Source organism: Neodiprion lecontei, chromosome 5 (assembly GCF_021901455.1).
Source record: "Neodiprion lecontei isolate iyNeoLeco1 chromosome 5, iyNeoLeco1.1, whole genome shotgun sequence".
Taxonomy (NCBI): domain Eukaryota; kingdom Metazoa; phylum Arthropoda; class Insecta; order Hymenoptera; family Diprionidae; genus Neodiprion; species Neodiprion lecontei.
The window spans coordinates 7121141-7138756 of NC_060264.1; the positions used below are offsets into that span (position 1 = coordinate 7121141).

At 32.9% G+C, this 17616-nt stretch overlaps 3 protein-coding genes across 12 annotated transcripts; 1 reads left to right on the forward strand and 2 right to left on the reverse strand.

Annotated features, from left to right (window-relative positions):
• Nucleotides 1-464: 464 nt before the first annotated feature.
• LOC107225908 (oxidized purine nucleoside triphosphate hydrolase-like) lies at nucleotides 465-2113 on the reverse strand. Of its 2 annotated transcripts, none has more exons than XM_015666531.2 (4): nucleotides 1985-2113; nucleotides 1566-1748; nucleotides 1095-1240; nucleotides 465-752 (listed from the first exon to the last, which is right to left on the reverse strand). In XM_015666531.2, the coding sequence occupies exons 2-4, from the start codon at nucleotides 1715-1717 to the stop codon at nucleotides 574-576; spliced, it is 477 nt and encodes a 158-aa protein (XP_015522017.1). In that variant the 5' UTR covers nucleotides 1718-1748; nucleotides 1985-2113; the 3' UTR covers nucleotides 465-573. The 2 variants fall into 2 exon arrangements, with proteins under 2 accessions (XP_015522017.1, XP_046597132.1); XM_046741176.1 differs by having other exon boundaries at nucleotides 1566-1722; nucleotides 1985-2090.
• Nucleotides 2065-15608, forward strand: LOC107225906 (epsin-2). 7 transcript variants are annotated; one of them, XM_046741172.1, is made up of 14 exons: nucleotides 2065-2203; nucleotides 5264-5315; nucleotides 7337-7429; nucleotides 7568-7826; nucleotides 7961-8160; nucleotides 8248-8293; nucleotides 8409-8571; nucleotides 8723-8852; nucleotides 8948-8980; nucleotides 9254-9338; nucleotides 9457-9465; nucleotides 9763-10155; nucleotides 10244-10426; nucleotides 11302-15608. In XM_046741172.1, the coding sequence occupies exons 3-14, from the start codon at nucleotides 7337-7339 to the stop codon at nucleotides 11418-11420; spliced, it is 1713 nt and encodes a 570-aa protein (XP_046597128.1). In that variant the 5' UTR covers nucleotides 2065-2203; nucleotides 5264-5315; the 3' UTR covers nucleotides 11421-15608. The 7 variants fall into 7 exon arrangements, with proteins under 7 accessions (XP_046597128.1, XP_046597127.1, XP_046597124.1 ...); XM_046741171.1 differs by lacking the exons at nucleotides 2065-2203; nucleotides 5264-5315 and adding exons at nucleotides 6405-6804; nucleotides 10773-10793; XM_046741168.1 differs by lacking the exons at nucleotides 2065-2203; nucleotides 5264-5315 and adding an exon at nucleotides 6421-6804.
• Nucleotides 15609-16042: 434 nt separating this feature from the next.
• Nucleotides 16043-17598, reverse strand: LOC107225905 (protein C10). Of its 3 annotated transcripts, XM_046741177.1 has the most exons (4): nucleotides 17461-17598; nucleotides 17079-17253; nucleotides 16743-16919; nucleotides 16043-16641 (listed from the first exon to the last, which is right to left on the reverse strand). In XM_046741177.1, the coding sequence occupies exons 2-4, from the start codon at nucleotides 17116-17118 to the stop codon at nucleotides 16508-16510; spliced, it is 351 nt and encodes a 116-aa protein (XP_046597133.1). In that variant the 5' UTR covers nucleotides 17119-17253; nucleotides 17461-17598; the 3' UTR covers nucleotides 16043-16507. The 3 variants fall into 3 exon arrangements, with proteins under 3 accessions (XP_046597133.1, XP_015522009.1, XP_046597134.1); XM_015666523.2 differs by lacking the exon at nucleotides 17461-17598 and having other exon boundaries at nucleotides 17079-17404; XM_046741178.1 differs by lacking the exon at nucleotides 17461-17598 and having other exon boundaries at nucleotides 16504-16641; nucleotides 16738-16919; nucleotides 17079-17412.
• Nucleotides 17599-17616: the final 18 nt, after the last annotated feature.

The following is a 17616-nucleotide window of genomic DNA, read 5'->3' on the forward strand; positions in this document are numbered from 1 at the left end:
TCATAAAGACTTATTGACTGCATGGAGTCAGAATATTACTGATGACAATTTGAATTGTTGTATTGTGAAAAAATAAACTGGTTTTCAGCTTTTTTAACACAGAACTAAATTATCGTATTAGCCCTATATTTTTAGCGATTGTGTACTTAAAACTATTAGGACACAAGTTTAGATCTTATTTTTATTCTTATTAATTTTATTTAGAAATTATGAGTATTTCTACTGCGAGTTGAACATTACCAAATAGAATAATAATAAATAAATTGTCTTAAAAAAGAAAGCTAACCAAATGCACATTCTTGCTACAAACTGACATACATGATTGTTGGTTCCTTAATTTAGACACATCTTAATGTATTACTCGTAGAATATGAGCATGGCCCGTTTTGTTTTGAGCAAATACTTTTTTTATAACTATAAATTATATGGAATTTATACGATAAGGTGATTGATTAATGAGATAAATATTAGTATTTGCTTAGGTACCATTTACGCTGTACATAGAAATCTACTTCTTGGATTGAAGGTTCTTAAAGTGTGTGTAAAATACTGTGGACTGACTCAGGTTGTAAGCTATTCTGATAGCTTATCCAGGACTTGGATATTATATTTTAGGATAAGATCTTCGCCACGATATAAAAAATGTCCTTTAAAGAATTCCCCTCTTAGCATGTATGGAAACCAGTGCTCGTCGTCCAGCCACATATTCTTGAAAGGGATATTCTTCAAGTTGTACCATTTTGGTAGCATTTCTAGATTTTTAAATATTTTATATTAAACACAGTATAATGTTATATTCTTAATAAAAGGAAACAAAAACAATAACTAAATAGATTTATTTATTAAAGTAGGGTAAGAGACACAGATGATTATTGTTCCGTCAGAAATATTGGAAAAGAAAATGATAAACCAAGAAAGATTCTTAGGCTATAAACTAGAAAATTTTTTCGTTTTTTGTGTAGTTAAAAGTTTCAGTGCACATTTTAACAAGCAACAGAGCAAATACAGTACTCTTCAAAATTGTGATACCTATGCATATTGTATTAGTATGTGTTTGAATGTATCAACATCATTACATGTAAAAATTTAATTACCTTCAGATTCTATTACACTTCCGTGATATTCGTGGGTTTCAAACACATGCACTTCCAAAAGTGTGGGATCCCCTTCGAATTTAAATTCAAGCAGGCCAACATTCTTCAGTTCTTTCGCAATCAATCCGCACTCCTCTTGCAATTCTCTGTGAGTATTAAATAGCGTTTTAAATTAAATTGTTCTCGATTAAGTTATCACGATAAACGTAAAGAAAGAGAAGTGATCTCTTAAGATTGTTTTCATGTTATTCTTAAAATTTTATTTCAATTTAATTGAACGGATTCTGATTTATGACTAACATTTAATTGTAACTGAATTGTATCTCATAAACTATTGTTAATTGTCACGCTATTATAGTTAAATATACAAAGTTGTTGAACGAAAATCATATTGTTAATTTGAATTATGAATCAACCTACATGTTTAATTACAGAAATACGTAATAAACAGAAAGTAGAGGAAATTCTCACCGCACAGCGCCTTCAGGTATCGTCTCACCGGGTTCAATTTTGCCGCCAAACCCGTTCCACTTTCCTTGTCCGAAACCGCGTTTCTTCATGCCGAGCAATATTTCAGATGCATTTCGCACGAAAACAAGGGAGAAGACTTTCTTAGCGGTCATTTGATCTAGAATCGTTTAAGGCAGATTTAATCTGAAAAAAAATGATACGTAAATAATGGACCATTTTATCGGGGCTCGAGAACTCGTGACCGACAAGCACACTCTACAAATACGCGCCAAAACCTCCGAGTTATGACACGTGCTTGGTGCAATTTTCAACAATTCGTCCCTGACTCGACGTTTTTCTCATCGGACATCAAACCAGTCGACTTGAGTATTCAAAGCGTCTGTTAGACTGTAAATTTTCCGATTACTATTAAGTAATACCTCGTGAATGCTGTAAAAAGTCCGTGGCAAGCGTAGGAGAGTTGACAGATGACTTATCGTAGACAGGAGGAACGGCTAGACGGAAAGAGCGGCCATCTTGGTTCATAGTTGCTGATTCGTCAGAGTGCTTGTGAATGAACTTGTGATAATTTACCTCTTATGTTGTTTTCTCATCATTTTCATTCTAAGTTCTGTGTAAAATTTTAAGTATCTAACGAGGTAAGCAATGCGGAATATTCAGTTGTTCATTATCAACGATCTGTGTAACAACACCGCCCGTTTGACACGCAATGTTATGACGGGACCTAGAATGTTTCTTTAGTGAGTCCAATGCACTCCCTCGGTGCTCTTTCCAATAGATTTTGGGCCGAGCGTACTTTCGCCTGCGTATACAATATCGTGTGTCTCTACCAAAATATTTTGATAAACATGCTGTACGTTTCCAGAACATAATTTTTAACCCCACGATGATTATCATCGAATTACTAAACGTTCAGTCTACCTCTGACACCCCCATTGGGTATAACCAAGAAAATTACAAACGTCAAACTAGTTTCTGACATATCCCGTTTTTTTTAGTAGTACTAGTAGTAGTAGTACCACTACTTAGTAAGGATAGTAAACGTCACTAATGCGTACGTATCCAGCATTGAAATTTGTTGAAAACTTGTGTGTGTGTGTGTGTGTGTGTGTGTGTGTGTGTGTGCGTGTGTGTGTGTGTGTGTGTGTGTGTGTGTGTGTGTGTGTGTGTGTGTGTGTGTGTGTGGAGTGCGAGCAAGGAGTGTGTGTATGTACATGTTTAGGAATGTTCGTACAAGGACAAGTGTCTGATCATTCAGAGCATGCCTTCGTCGAAACATTACTTCAACGGTTTACCCAATATTTCTATTACATTATTTTCCAATCGTATTTACGCCAGATACTGAAAAATTTATTACTTTAAATTCCGTGCATCATTTGCTGTTGCCTCCAATATTCTCTACTGTAAAGTTCGTACTTTATTTATTTTTAAACGTTCTCTTGTCACTTCTTTTGCCATCAATTACGTATGATGATGGTTATTTTTTTAAACCACTTCCTTAGTCACACTGTTCCAATGAAATAATGAATCATTGGTAGAAGCTGCCCTGACAAAAATCTTGAGACGGAAATTCTACAAATGTCACTAAGCAACAACAGACCATCGTCAATTAGGCGACGTTTCCTTTAATTACTTGATAAAACACACTATCCCGAAAACAAGATGGAAATGAGACTGTTTTTCGAAAAATGAGTCACTCTGTGAAATTTGTGAGATCATAACATACTGCTTACTTTCAAGCTTATGTTAAGCCCTGTCAACCGAGATAACTGGAATGCTCTGTTATCAATAGTGTCTTTATCCCAACATAGAACGGCGAAATAAATGACATAAAAAGAAATGTAAAAAATGTAACAATAATAGGTGCCGTGTCTGTACCGTCAGATAATGTCCGCAACTAATTTTTTTACATTATGCTTACAAGGTTGAATTTAGTGACATCAATGTAATGAAATATTGAAACAGAAATCATAGTTTCGCAATTCCACGATGACTATGAATTAATTTGATTTCCAAAGTACAAGTATATTCGGCGTTACGATAGTTTGCTTGATTTCAGGCAATCCTAAAATTATGAAATAACTATTTTTCCTACAAATGTATCGTCACAGCAACGTTATGAACCTGATTTAATTTTTCTTATGTTATCAACGAACTGAAAGTGCTGAATTTTGTCTACTGGGAAATAGTTGAACGTGAAGTAGATCAATATTTCCATGGTCATTCAGCCATATTACGTTTACTTGAGAAGCCTTACTTCGGACTATGTAATTGACTTTACCGCTAGACTGTGTAAAGTTGAATTCAACTGACGTGTTTGGACCGAAAAATAACAATAACAATACTATTCCATTTATTTTTGGCCTTAGATCCAGAGTCGCTTGTTTTTTTCAAAGTACTTTTATTCACGTGATAGCAATGACCAATATATTTGGCATTCAAAGCATGCAGAACAAAGCAAACTTGTATTTTTCCTCAGTACAAGTGACGCGCAACTCTTTATTTACTCTTCATGTTCTTCAATTATGCCTTGGATGTTAAAAAAAATCAGCAATTGATTGCATTCGTATGCTAAAATGATATATTTTTTTCTTCAATTGAATTATTCCACAGACCTGTTGAAATTATTTTTGGAATTCACTGGTGCTTTTCTAGTTCAAACAGAGCTGTGATGCAGTGTAGAAATTGAATAGTCAATTTTAAATCTTTTACACGAACACTCACGTAATGTTTATTAGTATATTTACTAGATTTGCTTGTATGGGTTCTCAGGATTTTATCTAACAGAAAGTAGTCCACTTCTCTCAAGTTCATACTGTTGCAATAGTTCTGCACCAACTGCTTCACTGTCTTTGATGCTAAAATCGTAACTTTCAAGTGCTTATGCTACTTTGGAATAACAGTAACTCACTCGTTGACCAACATCAGCTTAATTTGTGGATCGTGATACGTTGTCAGTTGAACTCTTCTTTAGCCTCTGTCTACTGTAAATCTAAATCCATGTATGATACTCTAAATTGTGTGAATGTACAATTCAACAAAATAATGATACAGCATCTTATGTAAATTTCATTACAATTCTGAGAATTAAGGAAGAAGTTCCTTCTCGGTATATTACAATACTTGTCAGATAGTGATATTCGGCGTTGTTGAGACTAAATTCCACATTCAAAGTCATACTTTTGCCCAAGAGTGTACGTATACCAAGTGCGTCATAAGATAAGTCTTTCATTGTTTATCGAGTGTGATGAAAAATCTTCAATACAACAGACTGACGTAGAGGTCTTCAATTATTTCTACGTTTTAATCAATGAAGAAATGTAGCATGCAGACTTGTATTTAAAGATCGACGAAGATGATTAAGTAATCAAGATATTTGAACTCGCCTAATTAATTGTAGCATTGCATTCAATCAACAAAGGATAAAAGCAAATCAATAAATGGAAAGAAGTACGTAGTTTTTTTAAACAACGATGGAGTTACACAAGAAGGATTCTAATGCTCGACTTGCCTCAGTGATGTTATATTTTGTGATTATATTACTGCGGCACCTACTCCTAAACCTTATTTTAATTCTTTGTCTTAGGAGTCTATCTAGATCTCTGAACCTGATAATATACACTTTCTGATAATAAGTGATAGGAGAATCTAGACTTGTGAATCAACCATTGTCAGTACTAATTTCTAATTACTTGCAGCTGTGCGGGGACATTTAGTAAGAGTGAGACGCGAAAATAAGAACTTACCAAAGTAAGTAAATCTTTATTTATAGTTTTTAAATCTTCGCCCAATCAACAGTAACACAAAAATTTATCACAGAATTTTCATGCATTCAGTTAACATTTTACAAATTATCCGCCTGCTTTTTGGTCGTTTGATATGAAGTTATATTTTAAGCCTGAATTAAACGTGCGCCTGCCATTCGTTCTTTCATGTATTGCCTTTGAATACACTTTTCGAAATACGTAATTAGCAAAATGCCACCAGGCTCTGAGTAATAAAGCTGTATAATTGAATAATAAACTATTCAATTTCAATTGTGACTGTTTATGAAAAGTATTTTTATTATTTAAAAATCACATACTTCTGACTTAAATTACTCTTTGTATGGTTTTACAATTACCTCAGATTAGAAAGTATCAGACGCTATTGCCATCTTACCTACCTTGTACCTCTTATCTCTTATAATTTTATTTGAGTGTTTGCATTTTTCGCTTCAGACTTTGAAATAAAGCGACAGTCATACCTGGTATTTTTAACATCACGATTTCATAGAAATATATAATTTCTGTTGGTATTATAACATGATATTCTTGTGTTCCATGTCAATTTAGTTTGACAGCTCGCTACAATTATAACAGGAAAGAGGAGTAAATACTGTTCGTATGCGCAACCAGACAAAAAATTTCACAAAAAGACTTTTCTATGTAGAAATATGAGATTTCTTCATCAGATCTGTAAATAAATTATTATAGTTTTATTTGTTAGTTATGTGAGTCAGTAAGTCTCTTTATGTCTTAACAAGACCTTCGCCAACAGGAGTAGGTCAGGGACAATTTATTAAACTTTTGCATGGTACATATGAATGTTGAATGTTTGGCACGAATTGACAATATAATTCTTTTATAAATTAAAGACATTTGGAGAAAAGCAAATCAGCGCAACGAACTGTAAGCTCATGAATTTTTAGGGTCTATAAATAAAAGAAGTATGCTCTGCTTTTACAAATTTCGTAATTTGAAATTAATATTCAGTGGACTGGAAATTTTGTTTGCAACGTGAATATTTGCTCGTAATTAGTAATTAATACAAGCTGTTCTTATACTCCAAACTCACGATATCTAGAGATTCGAATAACATTTGATAATTTCGTCATTGGAGTAATAATTCACAATCAAGTGTGCTGTGCCTCTGACAATATTTACTCAGCTCGTTATAACAGTGCTGTTATTCGCACTCGTTGGCAGAACGTTTGGGGTCACTCAGTTGCTAAGTATACTTCTAAAGAAGAACATCCATGTGTCTACCTGCTCTTACGAGGCACAGCTTTCTTTTATTTGAAACACATTAGAGTTTTAAGTCATTCATTGATAAAAAATTATACATTCGTTGAATTTCACTAATTTGAATAATGAATATTGCGTGTATGAATAACATAATCCCTACCCGAAGAATGGGTTTTCATGACCGATCTGATCATGAGACTGGGAAGCTCGAATATTCGCCTATGGTAGGAAAAGTGTGTGAATAATTTCTTTCACATTTATTATAATATAAATTTTCCTCATTTTCAATTTCTGAGAATACAAATGGCTTCAGTCCAATTTGTCTCATCGTCATGTTTTGGGTTGTTTTGAAACTCGAGAATAATTTTTATTTCAACCATGATAACATCTAAACGCTATGCTACTGATTATTCAAATGTAGTACTCGAACAAGGTCAAATACACTGTGAATGATGGGTCTTACATATTACAAAAAGCATTATTTAATTGTGCAACTATCGTCATCCTGTACCAGTTGGCCTTGTATTTATATCGAGGAGAGTAATTTCTTTATTAAAAGATTTAATATCATAAACATATGTGTTTGACCAGAAGTTATGTTCTATTTTTCATAAAAGCAAAACAAACGCAGAACTTGAGTATTTTTTGTTCCGTAATTAGCCCTACCTTGTCTCACCTCTTATCACCTATCAAATACGTATCATATATTTTAAGAAAAAAAAAGAAAAAAAACAACTCATAGCTAATATTTGCGAAACATTTTAGATGCGAAGACAAGGCCAAGATGTGATGCAGGTAAACCTGGCAGGTATCCGACGGGACATCAAAAATCTTGCTCATAACTATAGTGACGCGCAGGTAATCAGAATTCAATTATTTGAATACTTTTATTTTGAAGCTTATCAGATACTACACATTTTAGATGATATTCCGTATTCAGAAATGCTGAAAGGAAAAACATGGTAATAATGGATGTTTCGCTTTGATATCTTACAGAAAGCAGTGCGCAAGGCCACAAGTAATGATCCATGGGGTCCTAGCAGTACACTGATGGCAGAAATAGCTGATCTGACTTACAACGTTGTAGCATTTACAGAGATAATGCAAATGCTCTGGAAACGACTTAATGATCATGGAAAGAATTGGAGGCACGTTTACAAAGCATTAGTTCTTCTGGAATATTTAATTAAAACTGGCACAGAAAAAGTCGCTCATCAATGCAGGGAAAACATCTTTTCTATCCAGACTCTAAAAGGTGAGCTCTTCTTCAATTATGGATCAGAGCAGAAAAAAAAAATCAATAAATAAAAAACAGCCTCATATGTGCTTCGACTGTTTGATAGAAAAACTGAGACCATTTTAACTATTAATTACTTTAATTACTTACAGATTTTCAATACATGGAGGGACCTAAGGATCAAGGAATTAATGTAAGGGAGAAAGCTAAACAGCTAGTAGCATTATTGAAAGACGATGAACGGTTGAGAAACGAAAGAGCACGTGCATTGAAAGCAAAGGAAAGATTTGCACAATCTCTGAGTGGTTTCGGCAGCGATGGATTAGATACGATGTCTCCGATGAGTAGCGATGTAAGCTTAGAAATCAATCATTAGGTATATATCTACAATTAATTATTTCTATTTCATTTCGTTGTTATATCTTTCATAAAATTTCAGTTTCAAGACTGGGAGCCATGTCAACTTTCAGAATCAGCATCCAAACGTAAGTTTTAATTTGGCTGTATCATTTTGCTTCATGAAAATTTAAAAAATTGGAATTTAATTATATCAAGTTTGTTCATTTTCAATAATTATAATTATTTCTTTTAATTATTCAGCTGAGCTGGAAGCGGCGAGACCACAAACCGTTGGCGAAGAAGAACTCCAATTACAACTTGCTCTTGCAATGTCTCGGGAAGAGGCTGAACAAGAAGAGCAGAGACGGCGTAGTGATGATGTCAGATTACAGTTGGCTTTGAGTCAGAGTCAGCAAGATTTCAAGTTAGTGTAAATGAGTGAAATCAGCTCACAATTATTTTATTAGTCATTTGAAAAGAGGTATCAGCAAAAACAGGTTGTAGTTAAAAAAAACTGTGACTCTGTAATTTCCTTGGGAAAACTGTTTGATGAAAGCTTGCAATCTTTCTTTCAGATCACCTCCGTCTGATAAGCAAAGTCACGTACTCGACTTACTCGATGTAAACTTAGGAGAGGCAAGTGGCTCATCTGCTCAGGTTGATCCTTGGGGTGTTCCTACAGCAGCACCTCCACCGAGACCTCAGGTAAGGAAATAATTATTAGACACTAATAAGTTGTAAATTAAATATGTCGCATTCATCCAATGAAAATATTGCACCATTTGCATGCTGCACGTTAGTCATTGGACATATCTCATTTTTACCGCATGGAGGTATGTTGATAGCTGATTGACCAATCATTCAGCCCTATAATTTTGATTGTGAGAAATTATTCAAGGATAAAGCGATCTCTTATGCGAGCTCACGTCTCTAAATTTGCGTAAAAGAGGAGATACAGGATTCTAATAATCAAGGATTTAAAAAAAACATCTGTTTTATTTCTGTAAAGCTCATCTACAAGTAGCTGATTTTTTTCTGTGCATGGAAAGGAAATTTTAAATCAATTTCAATGTTGACTAAATACAGGTGTGTTTCTAATTTCTTAGCCACATACTGATCCATGGTGTGTACCGACAAGTAGCGCTTCACCTCCAGTGGATCCGTGGGCTCCAGTTCCTCCACAAAGACCGAGTAAGTAATTTAAGATAAACAATTCCTCGTTCCTACTTGAAATACTGATTTCTATTATTACATGTATATGATTTTTTTTTTTGCATGGTCTTAAATCATAATTAAATTTCGGTGACAGCGTCGTCAGGTAAATAATCAAATGATATTCTTGATATTACCTCATGCCATTTTTTCATAATATGTAACTAAGTACTGATTCATAATCCATATACGTGTGGTACTTTGCTTACGTGACTGAAAAATTTTAGTAACATTGAATGGTGACATTGCGCTAATGAATCACTACATCCATGGCCTTTCATATCTTCATTTCGTCACGTGTTTCAAAATTTTGAGAGATCTCCTCTATTAACAGCTTACTGTGTTTGTTTAATATTTTAGTCTTCTCTATTTTATATTGCACACAACATTTCTTAATTTTTAGCTGCTGCAGTGGATCCTTGGCGAGCTCCAGTGGTGTCACCAGCAACAGTTGCTCCTCGTCCTGCGGATCCATGGGCTCCATCGCCCGGAGCCGAAGGCTCAGCCCTTGCTTCTCCGTCACCGTCTTTTAATAATCCTACCCTTACTCAGAATATTGGATTTACAGCTCAGTCTCCCCAAAATATCGGTTTCAATCTGCCTACGTCAAATATTGGCTTTAGCAGTCAGACTAATGGTTTCAATGGTAGTGGAAGCGGATTTAACGAATTTAGTGCTCAAAACCAACAAAACCCTGTGGCCGGCCCGCTTGGAGATTTGGATGAATTTGACGTTATCAGTAACAGAGACAAGCTGAGAACTAGTCCGCAACCTAATAACGGAGTCAACAATAACAGTGAGCATTTAAAAAAAAAATTACATATCCTGTGAAATTCTTTGTAAAACTTCACAGGTATTGCATATTTATTTTACAAATTTAATAGTGCTAGGAACTGCGATGTCGCCAGATCCGTTTGACCTCGGAGGCCTTAGTGATAATCTTTCTGCAAGTACGGGAGCTGTTAAGAAAACTCCTCAATCATTCCTTGGCGAAAATTCGGCGCTTGTTAATTTGGACAACCTTGTTAGTGCCACTGCGGTTAAACCACCTGCTCCGGCACCTACAGGTTAGTAAAAATTTGTTTTTAATGACGTGCTGGTTTTTGATACCAATTTAAAAGCAACAAAATTGATTTACTATCTTACCTTTATCTTTACTACCAGTCGAAAAGTTATGATAATCAAGTAAATTTAATTATGCTGAATAAAATTCCGTATCTTTTAGGTGAAAAAAAATTACGATCAATTTTTGAGTAAAATATGTAAATATTCAAAATCTATACTATGCAGAAATTAAATATCACAAAATATAAACAATATGAAATCACGAGGAGACCTATATTCCTTTATAAGTTTTTCACGCTTGTCAGCAATACTATTTTTATCAACTTACATGTAACACTTGTCATACAGCATTTCATTGGAAGTAACTTTGTGAGTATATTGGTTCAATTTAATGCATGGTGAACGATGCATGGAAAAGGTTTTGTATTACACATAATCGCTGATTATTCGAAAACGAATGTTGAATTCCTGTCGCTAAATGTAAATCAGTTTCGTTTATACAACTTTGCGGACATAAGCGATTTCACATATAACTTTATTGATTCAAGTGTTGAGACGAAAATTTTCCTTCCAGTTTCTTACCTCTGACTTATAGTCAATTTGCATACGTAGTAGTTGTTGTTCTTCAACGTACTTAGCATCCTGTTGTTCTAGAAGTGGAATTTTTATTCAAAGTCCACAAGCTTGTTAATGGGCATATGCCATATTATTTGTAAGCTACCCAATATGTTTTTGCACCTATGGATACAGTGCAATGAGTTGATTAATTAGTTTGTAACGTTTAGTTTTTAATTGCTTTCCTACTTCAATTGCCAGGAAATTTAAAACAAGTTTGTACATTTGTGTAATATTGTCCGAATTTCGATACATTTTACAGTGACGGTACCGTATTTGGCAAATCCATTTGCTGCAGCGACACCACCACCTCGTCCAACAATTAATCAAATCCGACAGGATCCCTGGTCAGGCACTGCAGCAAATCCATTTCTTTCGTAGCGCAACTGAGAATCTAATGATTATGAACCAATGATCGAACACATCGTATTCTAAAAAATAGTTGAGAATAATATTAGGAGCTTGGTTATAGACAAGTTTTAATATGAGGTATGGTATGGATTTATATATTGTATGATAGGTCAGAACGAACTGAATTTACTTCGTCAAGCATAAAATTTCGGGCGCAACGTTATTCAAATTTTCTCAAATCATATACTGTTATGCATTGACATAATTTGATCGTGAAAAGACAGGTTATTATTATTATAACCTGGTATTACTGTTCGAATTGGTACAACATGACTGATTGTTTTTGATTTATACTCAATAAACTCATTTGATAACTTTATTCAGTATTCATAATCAGTCGCGATATTCGTCAATTCAGTAATATTTTGTAGTAATGAAGGATGTCAATTGCATCTAGTGAGTAGTGTTATAATAAGAAGATTACCTTATAAAATAACACTATTGAATCATTTTAGGCGTGGAACAAGGAGACGAATTTGGAAAACGTAATGCCAAGTTTATATGCTTTTACAATATTATGGTACAGATATGGGAGAGATGATTGATATTTTAATACACGTGATCAAGTCTGCATCGTGTCAATTGTAGTTCAGAAGGAGGTGTTTTTTTTTTCAATGTTATTCATTTTATCCCAAACCTCGGTGAAATTATCACTGTTGAAGAATCAATTTTTTTTATTATAAATACTTCTGGTTTGAACCGTTGTTACGGATCGAAAAAATAATGAACATTTGTTTTTCTTCATTCTCAGAATTGTTACGCATATGATAATTGTAACTTTTTTTTCTATTGGTGTTTGGTATACATGGGTGTAATTAATACCATGCAGATTTGAAACTGAAGAATTTTTTAGCAAATGACTTGATATAAGTTAGCAAATATAAGATAAAAAAAAAATCGACTCTCCAGAGCAATGAATTATCTTCAATTTTGAAATATAAATTGGGAAGCCCAGGTATATAATGTTACGAAATGATTTAATGTAGTAACGGGTTGTAGAATTGAACTGAAATATTTATTTTACAAACAGTCTGAGGTTTATGCATAAGTACGTGTGTGTGTATACATATTTATTTATATATATATACACACACACACACACATCCATACATACATATACACATATTAGGGTGATCCTTATTTAGGGCTTCGACAAATTTTTTATCATTCATCCGTCAAATATACACCTATATATATACATATATACATTTGCTTTTTTGGGAATAAAATGAGTATTTACCTACTTCTTTGCAATTTGTTCATAAGGATTTATTAATTGAATGAGAAAAATGTTTAGGAGAATATATTGCAAAGTGTGGTATGTAAAAATATCCAACTGAACTAACATAATAGGGTCATATAATCTGTCCTGTCCTGACAAAATTTTATCCGTTTGTGAAAGCCCAAGTTCAGCGGTTAGACACACATTTGTCAATTGTACTGTAGTCTTTAAGAACTTCGGTAATTTTTACAATTCAATTCATATCTAAAAGTAAGTAGCCTTGTAATCGAAGAACGAATAAAGAAGATTATTCATTTGTCCATCTTTGGATTTACTATTGAACTTGGCCTACTTTCACAAACATAAAACAAATAATAACGAAAAAAATTAAAAATATATAAGTAATAATATGAAGGAAAACAATACAATACAAAGTAAATCTAACTAATTTATTTCTCATTTATGAGATTCACAATTTTACCTCGACATGTAGGAAAAAAAGAATGAAAAGTGTAAATATGTTATTGCGTGTTAATCTCTCAAAACCTTGTTTGTATAATTATTTAAGGTAAAATATGATTTAATGCATTGTCATTTTGCTTTGTAGAATCGGTGTTTTTGCAAAAGAATCGATGTCTGTGAACTATAGATGGTGTATCATTTTTTGGTTATATTCTTTAAAACGCATGAAACTTGAACAGTATTTATTGTGTTGAATGTTTTTAATGTGAAGTGACCAGGATATGTTTTATTTTGCATTTAATAATTGAAAATGTGTATTATACCTATACGAATTGAATTTAAATTTGTTCTACGCTTTATTTATAACAGAATACTTTTTTGTTAGAATCTTTTACAAAAACATCGCTTGTATATTTCATAAAATTGAATACAAAGATAACCCTTGAAATACCAGTCTCCAGATTTGAATTCTCAAATCTACACATTGTAAACTATATGTATATCGTTCACCTGTAATCTTTGAAATTGGGTGAGCTTAATACTACTACTCGATCAATCAATTGGTGCAGGTATAATAATCTGTTTTGGTTGCTACTTTATATTTAAGATTAACTAAATAATAATAATTATACGATTGTACATTTTATTGGTGAGTTTTGCTAGTGATGAAAATTGTTGTTCACATAAAAATGAAGCTGTCGTTCAAGGAAAGACGGGTGTGAAAGTATTTATATAATCTAACCATCGGACGCATTGCAAATGAGCGTATCGAAAATTTTTTGATGCGAATTTGAATAGTTTTCTATGAGATACCATTACGATAAAATGCATTCGCCTATTACCAATTTTTTCTCTAACAACGCCAATTCTCGTATAATTTAGTAAAATTGCAGATTAAATCAATTGTGCTACAAAAATTCCAGTTAATTTAGTAGTTCCGTAGCACTGTCAACTATTTAGGGAATATAAAGAAATGGACGACCAATCAATTACGAATCAAAAATATAGCTGTGCCAAGGTTTCATTATATGTATCCTGATCAATAAAATTTTCAAATTCAACGTGCAATATAAGATATTGGTACATGTACTGTAAGGTATGGGAAGTGTTTCAAGAAGATTGATTTAAATGTCAATGTACATTTTCACTGTGTGAATTCATTTTTATGTGGATAAGAGAAGCATATTTTAATTAGCTTGTTTGGGTTGATGATCAAAGTGCAGTGCGATGGAATTATTAATGAAAATGGATATTGGAAATGAAATTTGAATATTACCTATAAAATATTTTAGTAGACTATATTATATGAGTATAACTATTATTATATTTATTATTATTATGATTATTAATATTAATATTATCACTATCACTACCATTACCATTAAATAAACGAAAAAAATCGCGTTAAGTTTTTAATTTTACTTTTGTTTTCCTAGCTATATAATTTTTCTATTACTTCTTATCATTGCTCTGAGTTTATTATTATTCAAGGTGATTTGATATTAGTCAGGTGAAAAAACAATATTGATGTATTCTCAAAGAAGAGCTCTACGCTTTGTTTCATCTTGTCACTAAAGAGTCGTATCAAAGATTTCAGTCAAGCGATCGTTGGAAGTGCTTGAACCATTAGGACGAGATATATTCAGATCTGGATTCAAAAAATTGTACAAGATGCAAATTTTTCAAAAATAGCACATCCCTTACATTTTTCCGTGTCTTGGACTGAATATTCTTACACAGAACCAGAAAAATAATCCGATTAATTTTTGGTTTTGGGATGTTCGGTGCAAATTGTTTGATGGCAAATTAAAAAAAGTAGAACACATTTATTTTAACCGTCTTACATCAAGCTCTCTCCTAAAATGTTCATTTCATTGAGGTACTTTAAATGCCGAGAACATGAGAAGCTTACTTGGTCAGTAGGGGCTGTCAATCAAACAAGTGATCAGGCAAACCACATTGGAGCAACGTCAATGTCGTTATCGAAGTAAGGTTTTGATAGTTTAATATCAGTAAAGTAAGAGAATCAAAATGTTCAGTAACGAAAACGAGGTTCTTATACTATGCCTTCGAAATCTTATTCCTATGTCAGTTCATTGCTTCAATATGATTCGTTTGATCACTCATCTGGTTTACTGTAAAGCAGTAATTCAACTGGGCTCAATCTATCATTGGAGCTTGCTGCAATTCAACCTGTATAGGTAAAGATTTGAGTGTAAAAATGCAAATAATAATTGTAGTGTTTCATATTTGATTTTTACATCAAATATGAACTACCGATGAAGTTTAATTCACGAAAAATATATCATAAATTTAAATACGAACACAGTGTTTACTATACGTCCGAATATGCAAATCATACAGTGGAAGGTGTTTCATCATACTGCCCAACGTTCATTGTAGATTCGAAGACTAAACGGACGATTCTAAATAATAAAAAAAAAAAAAAAAACTACGAATCATTGGTTGAAAATGCAATAAAGTAAATTAATCACGGTTTACCAATTCCTAAAGCTAACCACTACTATGTTGTTTAAGTGTATATTTGGATTTTTGCATGTACAGATAGCTAAGGGTATTCTGTGCGTTACAATCTAATTTAACTTTAAGCGGCTCGTCATTTATGAATGTACTGTTTTGATAAAACCGTTTTGAAATACTTTTATAACACCCAGTGAACTGTGTAACGGTCGAAAATAGATTTTCTCTTGTGATTTGATTGGAATTAATCATTTAATTATTAGCAATGTCGGATTCACAGACGCTTGTTTGTATTTTCTGTAAGTAAAGTTAAGTTTATTTGGAGTCTATCAATAACATAACTTCAGATCGCTTGTAGGAATGATTCTAAATATAATTAAACAAAAACAGACTTGAACAGATAGCTCATGTATATTTTTTCATCCAAATTGATAGTCGTCGAATTGATGTTGTAAAAATGTTTCGTCTAGTATAAATTAAAATATTCAGTGAAGTTACTCAGACTTAAAAAAATGTAGAGATAAGTTTGCGGATTCCATTTTAGAAATGAACAATATTTTCTTTATCAGGTTCTTCAACCGGAAACAATTATAAATCTGATGAAAAGTAATTTATTAAGTTATACTTGTACGATACAATACAATTCTACATTTGTGAAAAAGAAAATGTAATAATTTATACTTAACAATATGAATAGGGGATCCCACAAAAACTTGCCTTAAAATTAATAAATGCTTTATACATGTATATTATAAATAGTTCTATAATTATAATCCGTTCCTAGTTAATATGTATCTATAATATAATTTGATTAATAATTGCGAATACCAAATACCTTCCTGTGAATTTTATCAGCGAATACTTTTGGCATTTAAAAATATGAAAGATAATTTTAAAGCGATGCCTCTGTTGACGAACTTATAGTTACAGGTGGTAAAAAATATGCACGAACTTGACCATGAAGCTGCGCAATCTCAGGATCATCGCGTTCGAGGGTCCTAATGAATTGCGCAAATTGTACGGTACCTGTAACAAAGGTGAGCTTATTACTGAACGAAACACTTCAAAATTAATATGTTTCTTTGATTGGTTCGGACTGCGTAGGGTAAGAGGTACTTATACCTGACCTTCTCTTCCTTCGGGGAAACCGTAATTTTTAATAACATCCATTTGAATTTGCGTGACAATTGGAAAAACAAACTGCATCATCTTCAGCATTTCGTTCCCAGAATTTTCTTTAGCTTCGGTTATTTTTTGTACATTGTCTGGTGAATTCAACGCCGCAAGAATATCTGTTAATGCAGCTAAATAACGTAAAGAAATTAGGATTCACAAATTTTCATGACTAAATATTCGATTATTTCTACTTGTTTCTGAGAAGTAAAATTTGGCTATTTTACATATTTCATAGGTTACATGTTCGACCCAATGTGTATTACATTACATTGTATAAAAATTAATACCTTTTGCTGTTTCAGAGGTAAACTGTGTAAGCGATGCCATATAGAATTATTTATAACCAATTTGTACGTTGTTAAAGGAATTATTGAAAGGTGAGTTCTCTGGTCACCGGGCTTGGATAATGGGATTGACAGTAACTCGGTCGTCGATGAGGCGCGAAATTTCAAACTGTCAACTCTAAAAAAGTAAATTACATTACTTCATTGTAAGTACGCACTATATTCTTTGTTTCGATTAAATTTTATGGCGGTATATTGTTGATGAAATCGTGTACAAAAATTGGCAAAGTCGAAAAAATATTTCAGCGGTTTCACAGAGATACCGCTCCGTTATGACTCATCGCATTAAAATGATTAGCCAATGAAATAGTTTCGATCGAGTTACCGTTGTAGGTATTTATCTGGTTATCTATTCCAGTAACAGGCCTATTTTTGTTGACACATGAAATTCAAGAGAATTATAGGTATGAAGGTAAGAAAACTTTTATTAACTTTATGATAACAACAAGACATTATATTTGAACTGTGCGCCGGATCGAGA